We start from the raw sequence: 19,022 nt of genomic DNA, 5'->3' as shown, positions 1-19,022 counted from the left end.
GACCTTGCTTGCTGAAAGTAAAGAGGATTTAAAGCACTTACTGATGAAGATCAAATACTACAGCCTTCAGTATTGATTACTCTTCAACATAAAGAAAACAAAAATCCTCACAACTGGACCAGTAAGCAACATCATGATAAACGGAAAAAAGGCTGAAGTTGTCAAGGATTTCATTTTACTTGGATCCACAATCAACGCCATGGAAATAGCAAGCGAGAAATCAAATGACATATTGCGTTGGGCAAATCTACTGAAAAAGACCTCTTTAATAAGTGTTAAAAAGTGAAGATATTATTTTGAGGACTAAGGTGCACCTGACCCAAGCCATGGTATTTTCAATTGCCTCATACGCATGTGAAAGCTGGACAATGAATGAGGAAGACTGAAGAAGAATTGATGCCTTTGAATTATGGCATTGTCAAAGAATACTGAATATATCACAGACTGCCAGAAGAATGAACAAATCTGTCTTGGAAAAAGTACAGCCAGAATGTTCCTCAGAAGCGAGGATGGGAAGACTTCATCTCATCTACTTTGGACATGTTATCAGGAGGGACCAGTCCCTGGAGAAAGACGTAAGCTTGGTAAAGTAGAGGGTCAGCAAAAAAGAGGAAAACCCTCAAGAAGATGGATTGATACAGAGGCTGCAATGATGGGCTCAAGCTTAGCAACAACTGTGAGGATGGCACAGGATCAGGCAGTGTTTCGTTCTGTTGTACCTAGGGCTGCTATGAGTTGGAACCAACTCGACAGCACCTACCAACAACAGCGATTTATTGTGTGTGTATGTATATGTGTGGGCACATATATATACATTTAACAACGAATCCATATATATACACATATATATATGTATATAGGAAACCCTGGTGGCTTAGTGGTTAAAAGCCACGGCTGCTAACCAAAAGGTTGGCAGTTGAATCCACCAGGTGCTGCTTGGAAACCCTATGGGGCAGTTCTACTCTGTCCTCTAGGGTCACTGTGAGTCAGAATCAACTCAGTGGCAACGGGTTATATGTATAAAACCAACAAAACCAAATGTGTTGCTGTCGAGTCGATCCCAATTCACAGCAATCCTATAGGACAGAGTAGAACTGCCCCATAGGGTTCCCAAAGGAACAGCTGGTGGATTTGAACTGCTGGCCTTTTGGTTAGCAGCCGAGCTCTTAACCACTGCCCACCAGGGCTCATGTATACATATATATGTGTGTGTGAGCAGGGGTGTCTATAAATTTATACGCCTTAGTGGGATCTCTTTTCCATTTTATTTTCTACCTAATTATTATTGGCATATAAGAAAGGTATTGATTTGTGTATATCTAATTCATAGTCAGCCACCTTTCTGAATTCTTTTATTGTTATTAATTTTTTGGTTGATTTTCTGTTTTCCAGGTAGACAATTATATAATTTGCAAATAATGATAATTTTTGCCTCTCTCTAATACCTATACTTGGATTAATTACAAGTATGTTTACTGAAGCATTGTTTCTAATATTGAAAAATATCCATCAACAGTGGACTGGACAAATTACTCATTCATTTATTCACTCATTCATTCAGCAAATATTTCTGATAACCACTATCAATATTTGGCATATATTCTTCCTGGCATTTTTCTATGTTTACCTACACATACACATAGATACATGCTGAATTAATGAATTGGTAGAGATGGACTCATTTCATCATAAGATGGGGTTGCTTCTTTAAGCACCTCTAGCCTTGAGGCACGTGGTTATGCTTTGGGGAACAGCAGTAAGGGAGAGGATGAGAACCAAGAAAGCTCTGAACTGTGAAGAAGTTGTGTGGTTCCTCTGTGACGGGTGAGAACCTGGGTCAGCAAAGGCTGCAGTGGACCAGCATTGACCAGTGGCACTAAGTGACAGAGAGATACCACGTAGACCAATCAGGCCCCGGTTTGTTCTGAGACTGTTTGGGATGGTTGGAGGTGGGGAAGAGAAGGAAGATACCTCAAGAGGGAGATTCTGTATTTTCTACTAATATGGCATTTGGTGCTCAAGCAGTTTATTAAAAATAATACAAATGTGACTGGTGCGGTAGTGCTTTAAGAGCTCGGTTGCTAACCAAAAGATCGGCAGTTTGAATCCACCATCTGCTCCCTGGAAACCCTATGGGGCAGTTGTCCTCTGTCCTATAGGGTTGCTATGAGTCAGAATCAACTCAGTGGCAACGGGTTTGGTTTTTTTGGTTTATATCTGTTAAAAGACATTTTGGGACCTTGAATATGCTGTCTCAAAGCTTTTTCACTTGCCATTCTCTCTGCCTGGTGTCAACCAGAAACTACCATAACCAGTTTTGACCAGCCCCAGGTACTTCTGCCTATGCTGTTAGGTGCTGTCGAGTCAATTCTGACTAATAGCCACCCTATCTATATACAACAAAATGAAACGCTGCCCAGTTCTGCACCATCCTCACAATCACTGAAGCCATTGTTGCAGCCACTGGGTCAGTCTGTCTTGTTGAGGGTCTTCCGCTTTTTCGCCTGGACCCTCCTGATAACATGTCCAAAGTACATGAGACAAAGTCTCACCATCCTTGCTTCTAAGGAGCATTCGGCTCTACCGTTCCAGGATAGATTTGTTCTTTCTCCTGGCAGTCCATGGTATAGTCAATATTCTTCGCCAACACCATAATTCAAAGGCGTCAGTTCTTCAGTCTTCCTTATTCATTGTTCAGTTTTCACATACATATAAGGCAACTGAAAATACCATGGCTTGGATCAGGTGCACCTTAATCCTCAAAATGATATCTTCGCTTTTTAACACTTCAAAGAGGTCTTTTGCAGCAGATTTGCCCAATGCAACATGTCACTTGATTTGTTGACTGCTGCTTCCATGGGCATCGATTGTGGGTCCAAGTAGCTTCTACCTATAAACCTGGCTTAACTGGTATTTTTCCAAAGCACATTCTCTTGAGAATCATCATAGTAAAGCCAAGAACCCTTGCACCTATTTAAACCCAAAAATCAAACCCGTTGCCGTCAACTCGATTATAGTTAAGAGCTCTGGCTGGTAACCAAAATGTCAGCAGTTCTAATCCACCAGCCACTCCTTGGAACACTATGGGGCAGTTGTAAGCTGTCCTATAGGGTCACTATGAGTCTTACACCTATTACAAACCAAAAAGACTCATGGGCCAATCACAAACTTGCCCCCACTTCAAAAGAACCTAACATTTCTTAAATGACAACTTTCCAGAATCTACCTTTTTATTCCAACTAACTTCCTCAAGAGGTCTATACAAAGAGATTGCTGACTTTCTCCAATTGAACTCTTTGGTATTTCCTCTTGAGTGCCAGCATTATTTGCTTTAGCAGTTTGGTTTGCTCCCAAATGAAATCTTTCTGAAAATTTTTGTAACTCAACTCAAATTTCTGTAACTCATTTAACACTGCTCTTGCCCCATACCTTTATCTGGCAGCCACTTACCATGTAGGACTCTGTCTTAGCTATCTAGTGCTGCTATAACAGAAATACCATAACTGAATGGCTTTAACAAAGAGAAATTTATTCTTTCACAGTCTAGGAGGTTAAAAGTTAAAATTCAGGGTGCCAGCTCCAGGGGGAGGCTTTCTCTCTCTATTGGCTCTGGAGGAAGGTTCTTGTCATCAATATTCCCTTGGATCTAGGAGTTTCTCAGCATAGGGACCCTGAGTCCAAAGAATGTGCTCTTCTCCTGGCTTTTCTTTTTTGGTGTTATAAGGTCCCTCTCCTCTCTGCTGGATTCTCTCTTTTACATCTCAAAAGAGATTGACTCAAGATACAACCTAATCCTTAGATTGAGTCTTGCCTCATTAACATAACTGCACCTAATCTTGCCTCATTAACATCATAGATGTAGGATTTACAACACACAGGATTATCACGTTGGATCACAAAATGGTGGACAACCACACAATACTGGGAATCATGCACTAGCCAAGTTGACACACATTTTGGGGGGACACAATTCAATCCATAACATTCTCCCAGAATGTGCTACAGTGAGAGGCCCCCAAGACCACTTCAGCTATGTATTCTCTCTCTCCTACAGACATCCTCAAACACATCAGCCCATTTTTTCTTCAAAGCACTTACCAATAGAATTGCACTATATGTTATGATTTAATTGTTTACATCAGGAGTTGGCAAACTTTTTAGTAAAGGACCAGACAGTATATGTTTTAGGCTTTGTGAGCCATGTTGTTTCTGTCATACCTACTCAACTCTGCTATTCTGACACGAAAGCAGCATAGAAAATACTTAAGTGTATGAGTATAGCTGTGTTCCAATAAAACTTTATTTATTAGTAATGAAATTTAAATATTATGTAATTTTCACATACCACAAAATATTACTCTTCTTTTGATTTTTTTTCCAAACATTAAAAAATGTAAAAACCATTCTTAGCTCTTAGATTGTACACAATTAGACAGGGGCTTGGATTTGGCCTGCCAGCCATAGTTTGCTGACTCCTGATTAAATGTTTATTTTCTGTTCCCCTTCTCTCCTACCCCTCCAGCTCCAAAAGGGCAGAAGCTTTGTCTGTCATCCCACTGTGGGTACATAGTTGTTAGTTGCCCTTGTGTTGATTCTGACTCATGGTGACATCATGTGTGCAGAGTAGAACTGCTCCATAGGGTTTTTAAGGCTGTGACTTTTTAGAAGCAGATCACCAGGCCTGCCTTCCAAAGTGCCTTTAGGTGGATTTTAACTGCCAACTTCTCAGCAGTGTTCGAGCACCTAACCATCTGAATCACACAGGGACTCCCTCAATAAATATCTTCCAGCATAAATTAATTTAAAATATTTGCTGAGTTTTCCACATACCTAGCTCCTGTTAGTGTGATACCCACAACGGACATTCAAATATAGTATGTTATGAGCTATACTCTTATACAGGCTCTTACTAAAAAGCATGTAATGTAAATGGTACTCCCTGTATTTGTATAGTGTACAACCTGTGCAAACTTACATGGTGACCCTTGGCAACTTACACATTCTTTTGACTCTTTATGATCTTTTCTATGTCACTCAACATGCATGATGCCAGTTCCATAATCTTTATAGAGGTAAGCATAATTTCTAAAATATCATTTTAACTTTTTTAGTATATCATTTATTAATATAGCTGTGTTCTGCACTGTCCTAGCCATTATGCTTCTGTTTCTAATTTTTCTAACCAATCATTTTACATGTGACCTTGTTAAAAATATTCAGTTTTGAAGAACTAAATCCACACAGGAAACACTGAATATGCAGATTTCTTTACTACCTCAAAATTCTCCAAGATCTTAAGAAGCAATACTTACATAAACTTTCTGCGCCACTGCCATGTGTATACTTGGTATTCCTACTTATACTCTCAATAGCACGGACAGCTTCACTGGCCACCAGAGACTGGAAGCAAGAGGACATGAGATTTTAATTAATGTACAGCTTTGAAATAGGACAGTAGAAGTTTCTACAAGACAATCATACATTAATGGAATCAAACAGTGTATGTGAAAAAGCTGGACTTATCCAAAAGGTAAATTAAGAAAAAAAATTCACCAAAACAGTTATTTTTGCTTCACGGAAATCATAATTGGGTGGCTTTAAACAAACTCTTCCAGTGCACTGAAATTTTTATTTAATTTGTAGAAAAAAAAACTCACACATGCCTTTTCAGGAATCCATTTATTATATAAACTGAAGTATAAATATGCTTCAAAGGCAAACAATTTGGAGTTGTTTTGATCCTAGACAAAATTATCACCAAAGTTTAAACCAAACTTCTCTAAATAATACATACCTACCTTATAAATGTGTGCTTCACTTCTCATCTTTCTTACAAACTCTGTTTTATTCTTGTGTAAAATACCTAATAACTTTCAAAGATGCTTCATATAAAAAAGATTCTGTCCCCACTTCCCTCCTTTGTAGCAGAGTAATAACCAAGTCCCCTACTCAACTCTATTTGGCTCTAGATTACCCAGATCTTTCCTGAAGTTGGAATTAGCATCATGGTATTCACTGTCACCCTCTCAAAAAACCCAGAGGAGCAGCAGTGGGTATTATGTCATGTCTTCCCATTGTTTTTTTTTAAAAAAAATTTTTAATGGAACCACATTGTCCACAGAATAAAATACAAATTGATTCTGGTATTCAAACACCTTTACAACCTGGCTTCATCTACTTCCTCCTCTGGGGAATGCCATCTCCTCAGCTTAGAATGTCCTCCCTTCTCTGTAAGCCTATAGGAATCCTATCTTTTCCAGCTACAATCCCTGATGAAAATTGTATCCATTCTTTGAAGTCAATAAACTAAAAAACCAAACCCGTTGCCTTCAAGCGACCCTATAGGACAGAGTAGAAATGCCCCATAGGGTTTCAAAGGAGCAGCTGGTGGATTCTAACTGCCAACCTTTTGGTTAGCAGCCAAGTTCTTAACCATTGAGCCACCAGGGCTCCTTGAAGGGAACAGTGCTTTATTATTCTTGTTTCCTTACACTTCTGTCACTCCTTATTAGAGAGTAAGTTCCTCAAGGAAAGGGAATACATTATCCCCTCCCTTACCTCAGTGTTTCCTCGTCAGTTGCAATCCCTTCCTATTCCATTCTTAAGTAAGCTTACCATGTGTGCCACTTATTTAGTAGTTACTAAATGGCACCGTAAAGTCCAAGGTAATGCAAATGTCTTTCACTTGGATGGCAACCGGAAGGTTGGCAGTTTGAACCCACCTAGAAGCACCACAGAAGAAAAGGCTTGGTGATCTGCTTCCATAAAGATTAAGCCAAGAAAACCTTATGGAGCAGTTCTGCTCTCTAACACATGGGGTCACCATGAGTTGGAATCAACTTGATGGCATAAAACAACAACAGTATCTTATGGTGTCTTAGGAGTCCCTGAGTGGTGCAAAATGTCATCTCACTCAGCTGCTAATCTAAATGCTGGAGGTTTGAGTCTACCCAGAGGTGCCTCGGAAGAATGATGTGGTGACCTACTTCTGAAAAGACAGCCACTGAAAACCTACAGAGCACAGTTTTACTTTGACACTCATGGGGTCACTGTGAGTTGGAATCCACCTGACTGAAAGCATCTGTTTGTTTGTTTTTTTTAATATGGCATCTGAGGGTACAGTTATTTGCAACATTTGTTAATGGCTGATCTCCATGACTATATCGTATTCTCTTAAAGGGCAGGGTCCTTACCTAATGCTTCTCTGAATGTCTATTGAGCACAATATTTTACATATAATAACCTCAGCAAATACTTGTGATAATATCAATCCAAAAGTAAGGCAGAATAAGACTACTCTTCGAAATAATGATAAATAAGCTTTCATTTCTTCAAAGATAATACCAATAAAGGAACTTGTCTTTAAAGTTTTCCCTCGAGAAGGAAAAAGAATTGTAGGTATCCTGTATGTTTATGTTCTAAATGGGCTATTTTCAGAGAATGAAAGTAACCTTATATTTATCATCAGCCATTGCCATACCCCTAATGTGGCTGCATTTTATTGTGTTAAAAGAGCCAGGATGAAAAGAGTAAGAAGCAAGCCACTACACAAAGATCAGACCTTGGTCAAGAAGCAGGCTGTTGCTACAACACTTCCTGTTGTCTAGAAAACCTCTGGGATGAGGTCTTTGCTAAACCTAGTCACAGTCCATCAACAATCCTTGCATGGAAGCACCCTGTGCCATCAATCCAAACATAGAGCATCTGGGACTAATAACTGATGAGAAGGAACAGACTGTGTGGGCCCTCTTTGAACTTCCTACATTACCCATTACACGCCAGAAAACGGGCTCTTGCCTCAATGCTGAAATTGGAGATGCTTTAATAGGACCAGGAATCTCTGACGGTGCAAACAGTTAAGCACTTGACTACTAACAGAAGCATCCGTGGTCCACACACACCCAGAGGCACCTTGGAAGAAAGGCCTGGTAATCTGCTCCCAAAAGGTCATGGCCTTGAAAACATTAGAGAGCCCAGTTCTACTGTGTAACACATGGGGTCTCCATGAGTCAGAATCCACACCCAGGCAACTGGTTTGGGCTTTGGTGTAGTTAATAAAACCAAACTTTTAGGGGTTAGGGAGATCAGTATATAAACTATTCCTGCTGCTAGTATCAAATTGATGGTGTATAAGGACAAATACAAATTGAAAAGAAAAGGTTTTAATTCTCCCTGCTGAGAATGGAGGAAAGGGCTCCTCTCCTCCCCTGTTCTATCAGAATTCATGTTAGATGACTTGTCATTGTAAATTCTTTCTCTATCTTTGAAAAATAAATCTAAGGTGTTAATTGGACCTGGTAGCCATCTCTTTGAAATGTAATTTCAGGTAATCCTCCCCTACCTTCCCGTTTCCAGGAAGGAGATTAGCATAACCTCAGATAGCCCAGGCCCCAAATTGCAAACCTACCTCTGCCCATATTACCAGTTGTTTTTTTTTAACTTTAAACCATTTATTCATTTAAAATAATAATAAACCCATTACATGTTAATATAATTAAAATTTTTAAAATTTTATTTTATTGTTGTACTTTAACTTGAAAGTTTACAATTCAAGTTAGTCTCTCATACTAAAATTTATACATACATTGTTATGTGACCCTAACTGCTCTCCCTATACGGTGATAGCACACTGCTCCTTTCCACCCCTGATTTCCTGTGTCCATTCAACCAGCACCTGTCGAATATTAGCAATTTTATCTTGAAAACATGAACATATTAGGTTGTAAGCACTCAGCTGTAGAAAGGGTAAGATTTCTTTCTGACGTGGAAATCTCTTTAGTGGACTGCCTGTGATGCAACACATTCTGGCTTAATGTTTATTCGATAATAAAACTCTTCTAGTTTTCGTGGAGAGAGTTTCTGGGTTAGGAGTAGATTTTGTTTTTAATTATATTTGCCCAACAGGTGCTACCAGCAGCCCCAAGGGAGAAAAGATGTGGCAGTCTGTTTCTGTAAAGATGACAGCCTTGGAAACTCTATGGGGCAGTTCTAATCTGTCCAATATGATGATTTAGGAAATAATATAGGAGTTATTATTCCCTCTCCTTGAGCATAGAGAATGTGACCCATCTGGAGCTGGGCTCACAAGGACTCACAAGGAGACATCAACTGGGCCCTGAGGTATAAAGACAATAGTTAAGATAATCTTGGAAAACATCTTTTAGGGAAACTTTCACATAAAGCCAATCAAAGCGAACATAAAAAGACTTTCTACTCTTACCTTTTTCTGTTAGCATTTAGTGAGAGAAATTTGTTGGACCAATGAAGAACCTCCTGACTGTCCTTACTAAAACTTGTACCAATGATTGTTAAGAAAGACAATTCAAAATGTAGGATCACAGTTTCTAGCCAATCTGAAAAGGTTAAGCTTTCAATGGTTTTGCCCATTTGTAATGTTAATATATACTGATGACTTTGTAATGGTCTTTGGACTGGGGCAGACATGGCTGTGGCAGCATGCTTGTCCATTTTCCCACTTTTGTCTGTTCTGTGGTATTTCCTTGGACTCTGGCAAACATGGCTCTAGCAGCGTGTCTGTCTGTTTGCCACTTTTGCCTTTTTGAATAATGCCGAATAAAATTTTTTTTTTTGCTTTACTAGACTTTGTGATTTTTTCCCCCTACAACAGTATCCACTCAGCTATATAAAGGGTCAGATTCCTTTCGGTCTTTGCAATGTCTTTAGCCCACTGCCTGAGATGCTTCATGTTCTGGATTAATGCTCCATCAATAATAAAACTTTTCTTTATCTTTTATTTTTGTGGTGAAGTTTCCTGGGTTGGGAGTAGATTTTGTTTTTAGTTACTTTTCCCCCAACAAATGCCAGTGAGAAAAATAATTCAGCAGCACTTACCAGCTCCTTGTGGTCTTTGCTTTTGCTTCTATTGTAGGAATAAGGAAACACTATGTGTTGGGAGTATGAATGCATGCTTATGTAAGCTTTAATGTGGTTGATATTTTTTCTCAAGAAATCAGCCACTGCCTTCACTTCTGGCTCCGATTCAGGGTAGGGTCCACAGTAGGTTTCCGAGCACGAAAAGCTTGATGCACCTTCCTCTGTTGTGAAATCGATAAAATGGGATTATGAGGTGATGCATACACTATTGTAATTTATGATTTCCCTGACACTGTATTCCCCTAATGTCTATGGTGCAACATTTTTAGATAAATGGATTAGGTAAGGCTCTGTACATAACATATTTCTGGTATCTACTATGTTGTTTATGCTTCTTTTGAAGTAAAATTTTTATATGCTCACATAGCGGACACTCCAACAGTCATTCACAACCTGTCACCCTTGCTGCCTGGGGGAAGCCATCTTGCAACCTTGAGAAAGTGGCTAAGAGAACCTCAGAGATGCCAGCCCTGTCTTCAAACTTCTGGTTATGTGAGAAAAATGAACCCTATTTTCTTGAATCTACTGTACATTTGACTTTCTGATATTTGTAGTTTAAAAATTACTGATGAATACAGCCCATAAAAGAAAAGCTTCACTCTGGAACTCAGAATATGCAAGTTCTACCTTCAGTGCAGGGCCCTGGGTGGCACAAACAGTTAAGTGTTCAAGTACTAACCAAAAGGGTGGTGGTTCGAGCCCACCCAGAGGTACCTTGGAAGAAAGGTCTGGAGATCTACTTCTGAAAATCTATTTCTGAAAAATCAGCCATTGAAAACCTCATGGAGCACAGTCCTACTCTGACATACCTGGGGTCACCAGGAGTTAGAATCAACTCGAAGACACTTTTTTTTTTTTAACCTTTGGTGCTATTTTTAACTTGCTAGATTGGTTCTGTAAATACAATGGGATGGTGATATTTGATGCTAGAATAATGCTTAGTCACTATTTTAGAGATTATATTCAACACCACTTCAGACAGTAGCCTGTCTTCTAGCCTTTCTCCTTTCTGTCCCCAATTCACAGAAATGGAGTCCCAGGAAGCCACCCAAGGCATCATTCCCTCTTGGAAAAATTGATTAGCCCAGAATTGGATTCTTAACTTGTGTTCTGCTGGTCGGACTCCTTTCACCGATAATCTGAAGCTAAGATTCTGGTCTCAGTCTGACTGCTGTCTTGAACAAAGGCAATACCACCACCAGCCAACCCGCAAAGAGCACATGCTGCGTGACAGAAACTCTGCTAAGTGATTTACAAGCAATACCTCATCGAATCCTCACAACAACCCTATGAAGTAAGTACTGTTGTTTTAGGAGATGCAAATTGAACGCTGTTGATGATAACCATCCTTCAGAAGAAGACATGCCATACTGTTAGGCGCTTAACCTTTTATTTCTAATCTCGACTTTGACATTTAATAGCTACATGGTCATGGGCAAATATTTTTAAACCTATTTGTTCCTCAATTTCCTTACCTGCAAAATGGAATAATAATAATTACTAAATGAAGATTTAGTAAGGATTATAGGAGATAATACATTTAATAAGGTACTTTGCACAGCACCTGGCATCTAGCAAGTGTTCAGTAACTTTGTTCTTGTTGATCATCATCATCATCATCAATATGCAGATTGGGATGAAAGTCAGAGTTCATCACAGAGATGAGAGGAGAGAAAGGACTCATTGACATCCCGACAGGGTGCAGGCTCAGTTCCAGTCTATTTCTGAGGCCAACTGCATCCTTGAACTTGGGTTGCAGGGGCTACTTCATTGTCCTTACAAAGCCTGCCTTTCTTAAGCTTGTTTTGCTTTCTTCCTATTATTTGCAACTACAAACTATTGTTTGTTAAACATTCTTTTCCCCACGAGTAATATGTGGAACATCCCAAGGCCTTTCCAAGTATTTTACTTGTTTTTGTTTTTAACCAGGAATGTGAATTGACAAACTGTTTTTGATACTTTGGTCACCTTTGAATACTCCTGCCCTTTTTCCTGGTATATGCAAATTAAAGAGATTAGAGATCATATATTGAGGATAGTGGTGGGGGAGCGCATGAAAGAGTAGAAGAGAGAGGTGGTGCCTTAATATGAATCCTGAAACCAGTTCTGTACAACAGAAATATAATACACGCCACATATGTATTTTAAATTTTCAAGTAGCCACTTCAAAAGAAGTAAAAAAATTGGTGAAATAAATTTTAATAAGATAGCTTATTTAAACCTATATGTATAAAATATTATCATTTCAAAAGTAATCAATATAAAAATAATTATTGAGATATCCTATATTATGAATATTCAAAATCAGTATTTCACACAGCGTATCTCAGTGCAGACTAGCCACATGTCAAGTGCTTGATAGCCACATGTGGCTAGTGATTACCGTGCTGGACAGCGCAGCCTCAGAGACTCATTCTGTGACTGTCATTCTAGAGGTTTCAAGCATATTGATGGAAGGAGCCCTGAAGGGTCAGGAAACTTGAATTTGAGTTTCTGCTTTGCCATTAAGCAGTCATGTTAATTTGGGCAGCCTCTTCATCTCTCTGGGCCTCCTTATCTGATTCCTTATCTGTACCATGAGTGGCTTGGCCTACCAGGTCCTTTTAAGTTCAAGCATTCTTTGGTCTATAGTCATGGATTCAAGAACACTATGATCTCATGGTTGTCCCTAGGTGGTGCAAATGGTTAAAGCACTTGGTTGCTGACAGAAAGGTTAGAGGGTTGAGTCAACGCACATATGCCTCAGAAAAAAGGCCTCATGCTCTATTTCCAAATAAGCAGCCTTTGAGAATGCTATGGAGCACAGTTCTACCCTGACACACCTGGGGTCACTATGAATCAGAATGAACTTGATAGCAACTAATAATATGGTCTCATGGGAAAAAATACAAACTATTGTCCAATGAATGCTGGCTGCAAAAACTTTGTAGTTTAATTTAATATTTTAGAAAATGAGTGAAGCTGTCTTACAAAGTTTGAGACCAGAGGTTGTCACAAAGTGTTCTGTCCCCCAACCTTCATTCCCATCCCCAACATACACACACAGTTTTAATACAGGGGAAGGGTAAAATGAACATACAAATTAACAAGTAAGTTTGATACATCACTTCCCATTAAAAAGTGAAGTACCCTTTTAGATCCTTTACATAAAGTATCATAAAGGCACATTCTGCTTGTCTGAATGAGGAAGAGTTAAGATTTAATTGTTTCTTCTCATTGTCTTGCTTACGCACTACTGAAGAGATGCTGGGGCTCTTGGGAAAAAGGATTCCTTACAATTACTTTTTTGTTTTATGTAGGACTTTCTTGCCTGTATTTGCTGCTTCTGTTTCTTTTAATAAAACTCTTGTGAAGTGTAATAATACAGCACAATGCCAAAGATGGGACTGAAATGTTTCTTTATGACAATAAGAAAATGAAAATAAAAAACCAAACCTGTTGCTCATCGAGTGAATTCCAACTGATTTACGAAACAATATTGGAGTTATTATTCCCTGTCCTTGAGCGTAGAGAATGTGACCCAGCTCGAGCGGGACTCACAAGGACATATCAACTGGGCCCTGAGGTATAAAGACAATAGCTAAGATTATCTTGGAAAATATCTTTTAGGGAACCTTTCACATAAAGCCAATCAAATGAGCACAAAAGACTTTCCACTCTTACCTTTTTCTATTAACATTTAGTGAATAGAAAACGTGTTGGACCAGTGAGGACCCTCCTGACTGTCCTTACTAAAATCTGTACCAATGATTGCTAGGAAAGACAATTCAAAATGTAGGATCACAGTTACTAGCCAGTCTGTGAAAAGGTAAAGCTTTCAATGGTTTTGTCCATTTGTAATGTTAATGCATACCGATGACTCTGTAATGTTCCTTGGACTCAGGCAGACATGGCTGTAGTAGCATGCTTGTCCATTTTCCCACGTTTGCGTACTCTGTAATGTTCTCTGGACTCCGGCAGACATGGCTTTAGCAGCATGCTTCCCGGATTTCCCATTCTTGCGTATTCTGTAATATTCCCCGGACTCAGGCAGACATGGTTCTAGCGGTATGCTTGTCTGTTTTCCCACTTTTGCCTTTTTGAATATATGCTGAATAAAATTTTCTTTTTGCTTTACTAAACTTTATGATGTTTTTTCCCTACAACAGAACTCATGGCAACCCCAGATGTTACAAAGTAAAAGTGCTCCATAGGGTTTTCTTGGCTGTAATCTTTATGTAAGCAGATCGCCATGCCTTTCTTCTTGGCATCACTGGGTGGGTTTGAACCACTGATCTTTAGGTTACTAGCTGAGTGCAAACCACTTGCACCACCCAGGGACGTTTTGATGGCCGTAACGTAAATATATTGACTAAAACTGAGCACTGAAAAAGCTTGAAGATAGTATAAGAAGTTCCAAAAGGGAACTAGCATCTGAAGAGTGATTGTCAAAACCCCTATCTATTCATCTACAGGCAACTAATTTTCGACAAAGTGTCAAAATTCACTGAATGGGGGAAAAAACAGTCTTTAAAAAATGGTGCTGGCAAAACTGATTATCCACTTGCAGAAAAATGAAACAGGATCCATACCTCACACCATTACAAAAATTGATTCAAAATGGATAAAAACCTAAATATTAAAGCTAAAACTATAAAGTTGCTAGAACATAATGTAGGGAAAAAACTATGGGACCTTATTTTCTTCAGAAATAGATTATCAAACACACCTACAAATACACGAACAACAGAAGACAAATTAGATAACTAGGACCTCCTAAAAATTAAATATCTATGTTCATCAAAATTAGAAAATGAGCAAAGGACATGAACAGACACTTCACCAAAAAGAACATTCAAGCAGCCAACAAACACAGGAAAAGATATTTGCAATCATAAGCCATTAGAGACGTGCACATCAAAACAACAGTGAAACATCATCTCACCCTTGCAAAAATGGCACTGATCAAAAGAACAGAAAACAACAAATGCTAGCAAGGTTGTGGAGAGATTGGACCTGCTCCACTGCTGGTGGGATTATACCAGGGTAAGTCTGAAAATATTCCTACATACATGCATGGGCTTATTCCAAACAAAACATGTTTAAATATGTCTCTCCAATTAGTGGACAGCTACAGGAAAGTTCTCTCAGTACTACTCTTGTCTTAGTCTCCTTAGGGTGCCTTAATAACAAGGATACTTTTTGTGCCATGGAAAAAAAGAATTTGAGGTCAGGGCTAATATCAAATTTTTAACAAAACTCAAGTGGACAATCTTCCCAAATCATTGAAGATTTGCAAGAAGTTTATGGGAATGCTGCCCCACATAAAACAACAGTTTTTAGACAGATCAAACATTTTAAGAAAGACGAGAAGACCTCAAAGATGAGCCAAGAGAGGGAAACCACTCAGAAGGTTATGGCAACTGCTTTTTGGAATTTCAAAGTGGTCATCTTGATAGATTTTCTTGTAGGACACAGGACAATCACAGGAGTTTATTATGAAGAAGTTCTAAGAAAATTAAAAAGTGCATTGGTGAGAAAAAGGCCAGAAAAGTTGTGCAAAGGAATTTTTTTCCATCACGACAATGCACCTGCGCATTCTTCGAGGGTAGCAAGGGCTGTTCAAAGAGAATTTCATTGGGAAACCTTACCCCATCCACCTTACAGCCCTGATCTTGTCCCTTCAGACTTATTTTGTTCTCAAAACTTGAAGAACATTTAAAAGGAACACAATTTGAGTCCCTCGAGGATGCCAAAACCGCCGTCTTGACATGGTGTAAACAGACGAGCACAGAATTCTTTGGGGAAGGGTTAGAGAGATGGAAACACTGCCTTCAGAAGTGTAGAGACCTAGATCGAAGATATGTCAAGAAACAATAGTTTTGCGTTTTGATATTTTTGTTTAGTAAAGATTTCTCTGATTTGTAGCAATATTTTTGACTTACCCTCATAAATTGGTTCAACTACTAGGGAAAATGGTATGGCGCCTCCTAAATAAGCTAGAAGTAGAATTATCGTATGATCCAGCAATCCTACTCCTAGGCATATACCCTAGAGATCTAGTAGCAGTGACATGAATAGACATATACACAGCTATGTTCACTACAGCATTATTCACAATAGCAAAAAGATGGAAACAACCTAAGTGCCCATCAACTGATGAACAGATAAACAAATTGTGGTACATACACACAATGGAATACTATGCAGCCATAAGGAATAATGATGAGTTCTCAAAATATATTGTAACATGGATGAATCTGGAAGGCATTATGCTAAGTGAAATAAGTCAATCACAAAAGGACAAATATAGAATGATCTCACTATTATAAAAAGACAAAAATAAGTATACGTGTAGAAAGCAACATTCTTTGGTGGTTACCAGGTATGAGAGGGAGAGGGAGGGAGAATCACTTTCTAGATGGTAGACACTTGTGAGTTTTGCTGATGGGAAAGGCAATAAGGTGAAGTAAGTACAACTTGAGGAAGGTAAATGATTATACTAAGAAGTACACAAGACTAAGGGACGATTTTGTAAATGATATATACAATTTTGCAACAACAATAACAACTAAAAATATGTGTATGGTTAACATAGATAGATATATATGCATATATATGTCTAGGAAGGCACATATGACTATATGAATGCACATGTATAGGAGTATCTGTAGGCATACGTAGACAGGTGGTCCCCTACTTATGATCAGGTTTCATTCCAACAACTCTGTCGTAAGTCGGTTCTGACGTAAACCAAATTCCTCTTTCGTTTGTTTGTTTCTTTTCATTATTATTGCCTTTTATTATCAGTATCTTTGTAAATATGATCTTTGTCTTTGAACATCTGAGAATGATAACATCAGCAAATTATACGTTGCAACATTTTATGTAGTACATATTATTAATGATAAGATGTATTAAAAAAACCCAAAACAGATGGTTGTAAGTGCAGTTTGTCATAATTCGAATACATCATAATCCAGGGAATACCTGTATACACGTTTATCTGTGTTGCATATATATTCATGTATAAAATAAAGCACATAGAGGGCACACTTACGGATACTTCCTAGACATAACCAAACACCTCACAGGATTGAGTTACTGGGTTTGAGGGCTTAGGACCACAGTCTTGTGGGGTAACTTGGTCAATTGGCACACTATAGTTCATAAAGATATTGTTCTACATCCTAGTTTAGTGAGTAGCATCTGAGGTCTTAAAAGCTTGCGAACGGCCATCTAAGATACAACTATTGGTCTCTAATCGTCCAGAGCAAAAGACAAAGAAGGAAACCAAAGACTCAAAAAAAGAAACAAGTCTATAGGACTAATATTCTACATGAACCATGTCCTTGCTGATCTCGAGACCAGAAGAGCTAGGTGGTGCCTGACAACCACTACCTACAGTTCCAATCAGGGAAACAATAGATGGTCCCAGACAGAAAGGGAGAAAAATGTAAAACAAAACTCAAATCCCCCCTCAAAAAAAAAAAAAAAAAAAGCCAGTCTTACTGGAGTGGTAAAAACTAGAGGAACCACCAAGACTATTGCCCTGGGATACTGTAAAAATGGTCTGGCAGGGCATCTGACCTCTTCTAACTTCACAAGGGGGAAGGAGAATCAAGATCAACAGCCCAAGGCTGATTCCTATGAGGCAGAGGTCACACATGCCTCCAAACTTTTTACCAACTCTAACATCAACCACCATTCTCATGGCACTCTCTACTTCTGTGCTGAGTTTGATAATTTGTTGCAACAGCCACACATAACTTATAGACAATACTCACAATTATGGTGTTTATTAGGCAAGTAACAGGTTATAATTCAGGTTCAGGAAAGCTCAGGATACAGTTCTTTGATCAGGACAGCCTCTTCTCAGCTGTGCCTGCAGGCACGCCTCTCTCTGGCCCTTGGCCTCTTGGTCCCACGACCTCTCAGCTCGGTCTCTGTCTGCTTGGGCAAGTGTTACAAAGGTCTTTTAGATTTGCTGTTAAGTGCCCAGAGGCACCTGGCTCCACTAGTAAGCCTCAGCCTGAAGGCACTAAGCTCTCTTGCTCTGTGGGACAGGAAGCCCACTGTTTGGTCTCCGGCTGGTCTCCTGGTTCTGCTGCCTCTGCTGCTGCCATTTGTCTGCTTCTGCTTCCAGCTGTCTGGTGTTACAGCTCTCTCTCTGTTTCCTGGGTCTAGGAGGTCTCACAGAGATCCCAGGTCCAGTGGATGCGCTCCACTCCGAGCTCTTCTTTCTTGGTGGTAGTAGGTCCCCCTCTGCTCTGGGACGGACTGCTCTTTTAAGCCTAGCAGGATCACAAAACTGACCAATCTCCTACTTAGGGTTCCATACAACTATTTGCATAGTCCCACCCCAACAAGTATGCCATGCACCTTATTTATATTATTAGCAAGCTATCCCATCCCCTTGGTGGGCCACAAGCAACTTATTTGCATAGTCCCACCCAGTCTTTTGGTAGAGTTACAAAGACTATAGCTAGAAGGGTCTTCTTAAGGAATTCACTGCACCACAGATACGCTTTAAACTTGGAACTCAAACCACTCCCGGTGTTCACTTTTCAGCCAAATGACAGATTGGCTCATAAAATAAATAAAATCACCCATGAGTGCCGTGCTCCTCTAAATAATCATCTAAATAAAACCAAATGGTCAACATTTACCCTAGACCAAAGACGAGAAGGTAAGGTGGACAGGGAAGCTAGATTAATGGAAACAGAACAACCAGAGTGAAAATAATGAGAATGCTGACACATTGTGAAAAATGTCATCAATGTCACTGCACAGTATTTATAGAAATTGTTAAATGGGAAGCTAATTTGCTGTATAAACTTTCACCAAAAAGACAATATTTTTTTAAAAAACATGACAGTTTCAATAAATTTGGAGTTAGTCAGCCTGAGTTTACATGCCAGCTCTGCCACTTACTAGCTATGTGCCCTTGAGCAAATGACTTAACCTTTTAAGTCTCTGTTTCCCCACCTGTAAAACGTAGAATTGAAACCAGCAGATGAAATATGCAGACTGCCTGGCACTTAGTAACGGTTAGCTGTATTTATTCAGGTCTTTTTCACACTGGGTGCTGCTTCTCTGACTCCCTGACTGGTTTCATTGGCTACAGCAGCCTCTGGCCTTGGGTGAGC

The 19,022-nt window shown here is 39.3% G+C and overlaps 1 protein-coding gene across 1 annotated transcript in view; it reads right to left on the bottom strand.

Annotated features, from left to right (window-relative positions):
• The window catches only part of CPB2 (carboxypeptidase B2), a 52,887-nt gene that overhangs the window by 2,734 nt on the left and 31,131 nt on the right, over window positions 1-19,022 (bottom strand). The window contains exons 9-10 of the mRNA XM_023731508.1: window positions 9,853-10,055; window positions 5,313-5,400 (exon numbers count right to left, since the gene is read on the bottom strand). Coding sequence (XP_023587276.1) covers window positions 5,313-5,400; window positions 9,853-10,055 — 291 coding nt within the window. The remainder of the gene's footprint in view (window positions 1-5,312; window positions 5,401-9,852; window positions 10,056-19,022) is intronic.

The sequence above is a fragment of the Trichechus manatus genome, unplaced genomic scaffold (assembly GCF_000243295.1).
Source record: "Trichechus manatus latirostris isolate Lorelei unplaced genomic scaffold, TriManLat1.0 scaffold00044, whole genome shotgun sequence".
Lineage (NCBI taxonomy): Eukaryota > Metazoa > Chordata > Mammalia > Sirenia > Trichechidae > Trichechus > Trichechus manatus.
The sequence above is the reverse complement of the archived record's forward strand: the minus strand, read 5'-3'. Positions and strand labels throughout refer to the sequence as shown.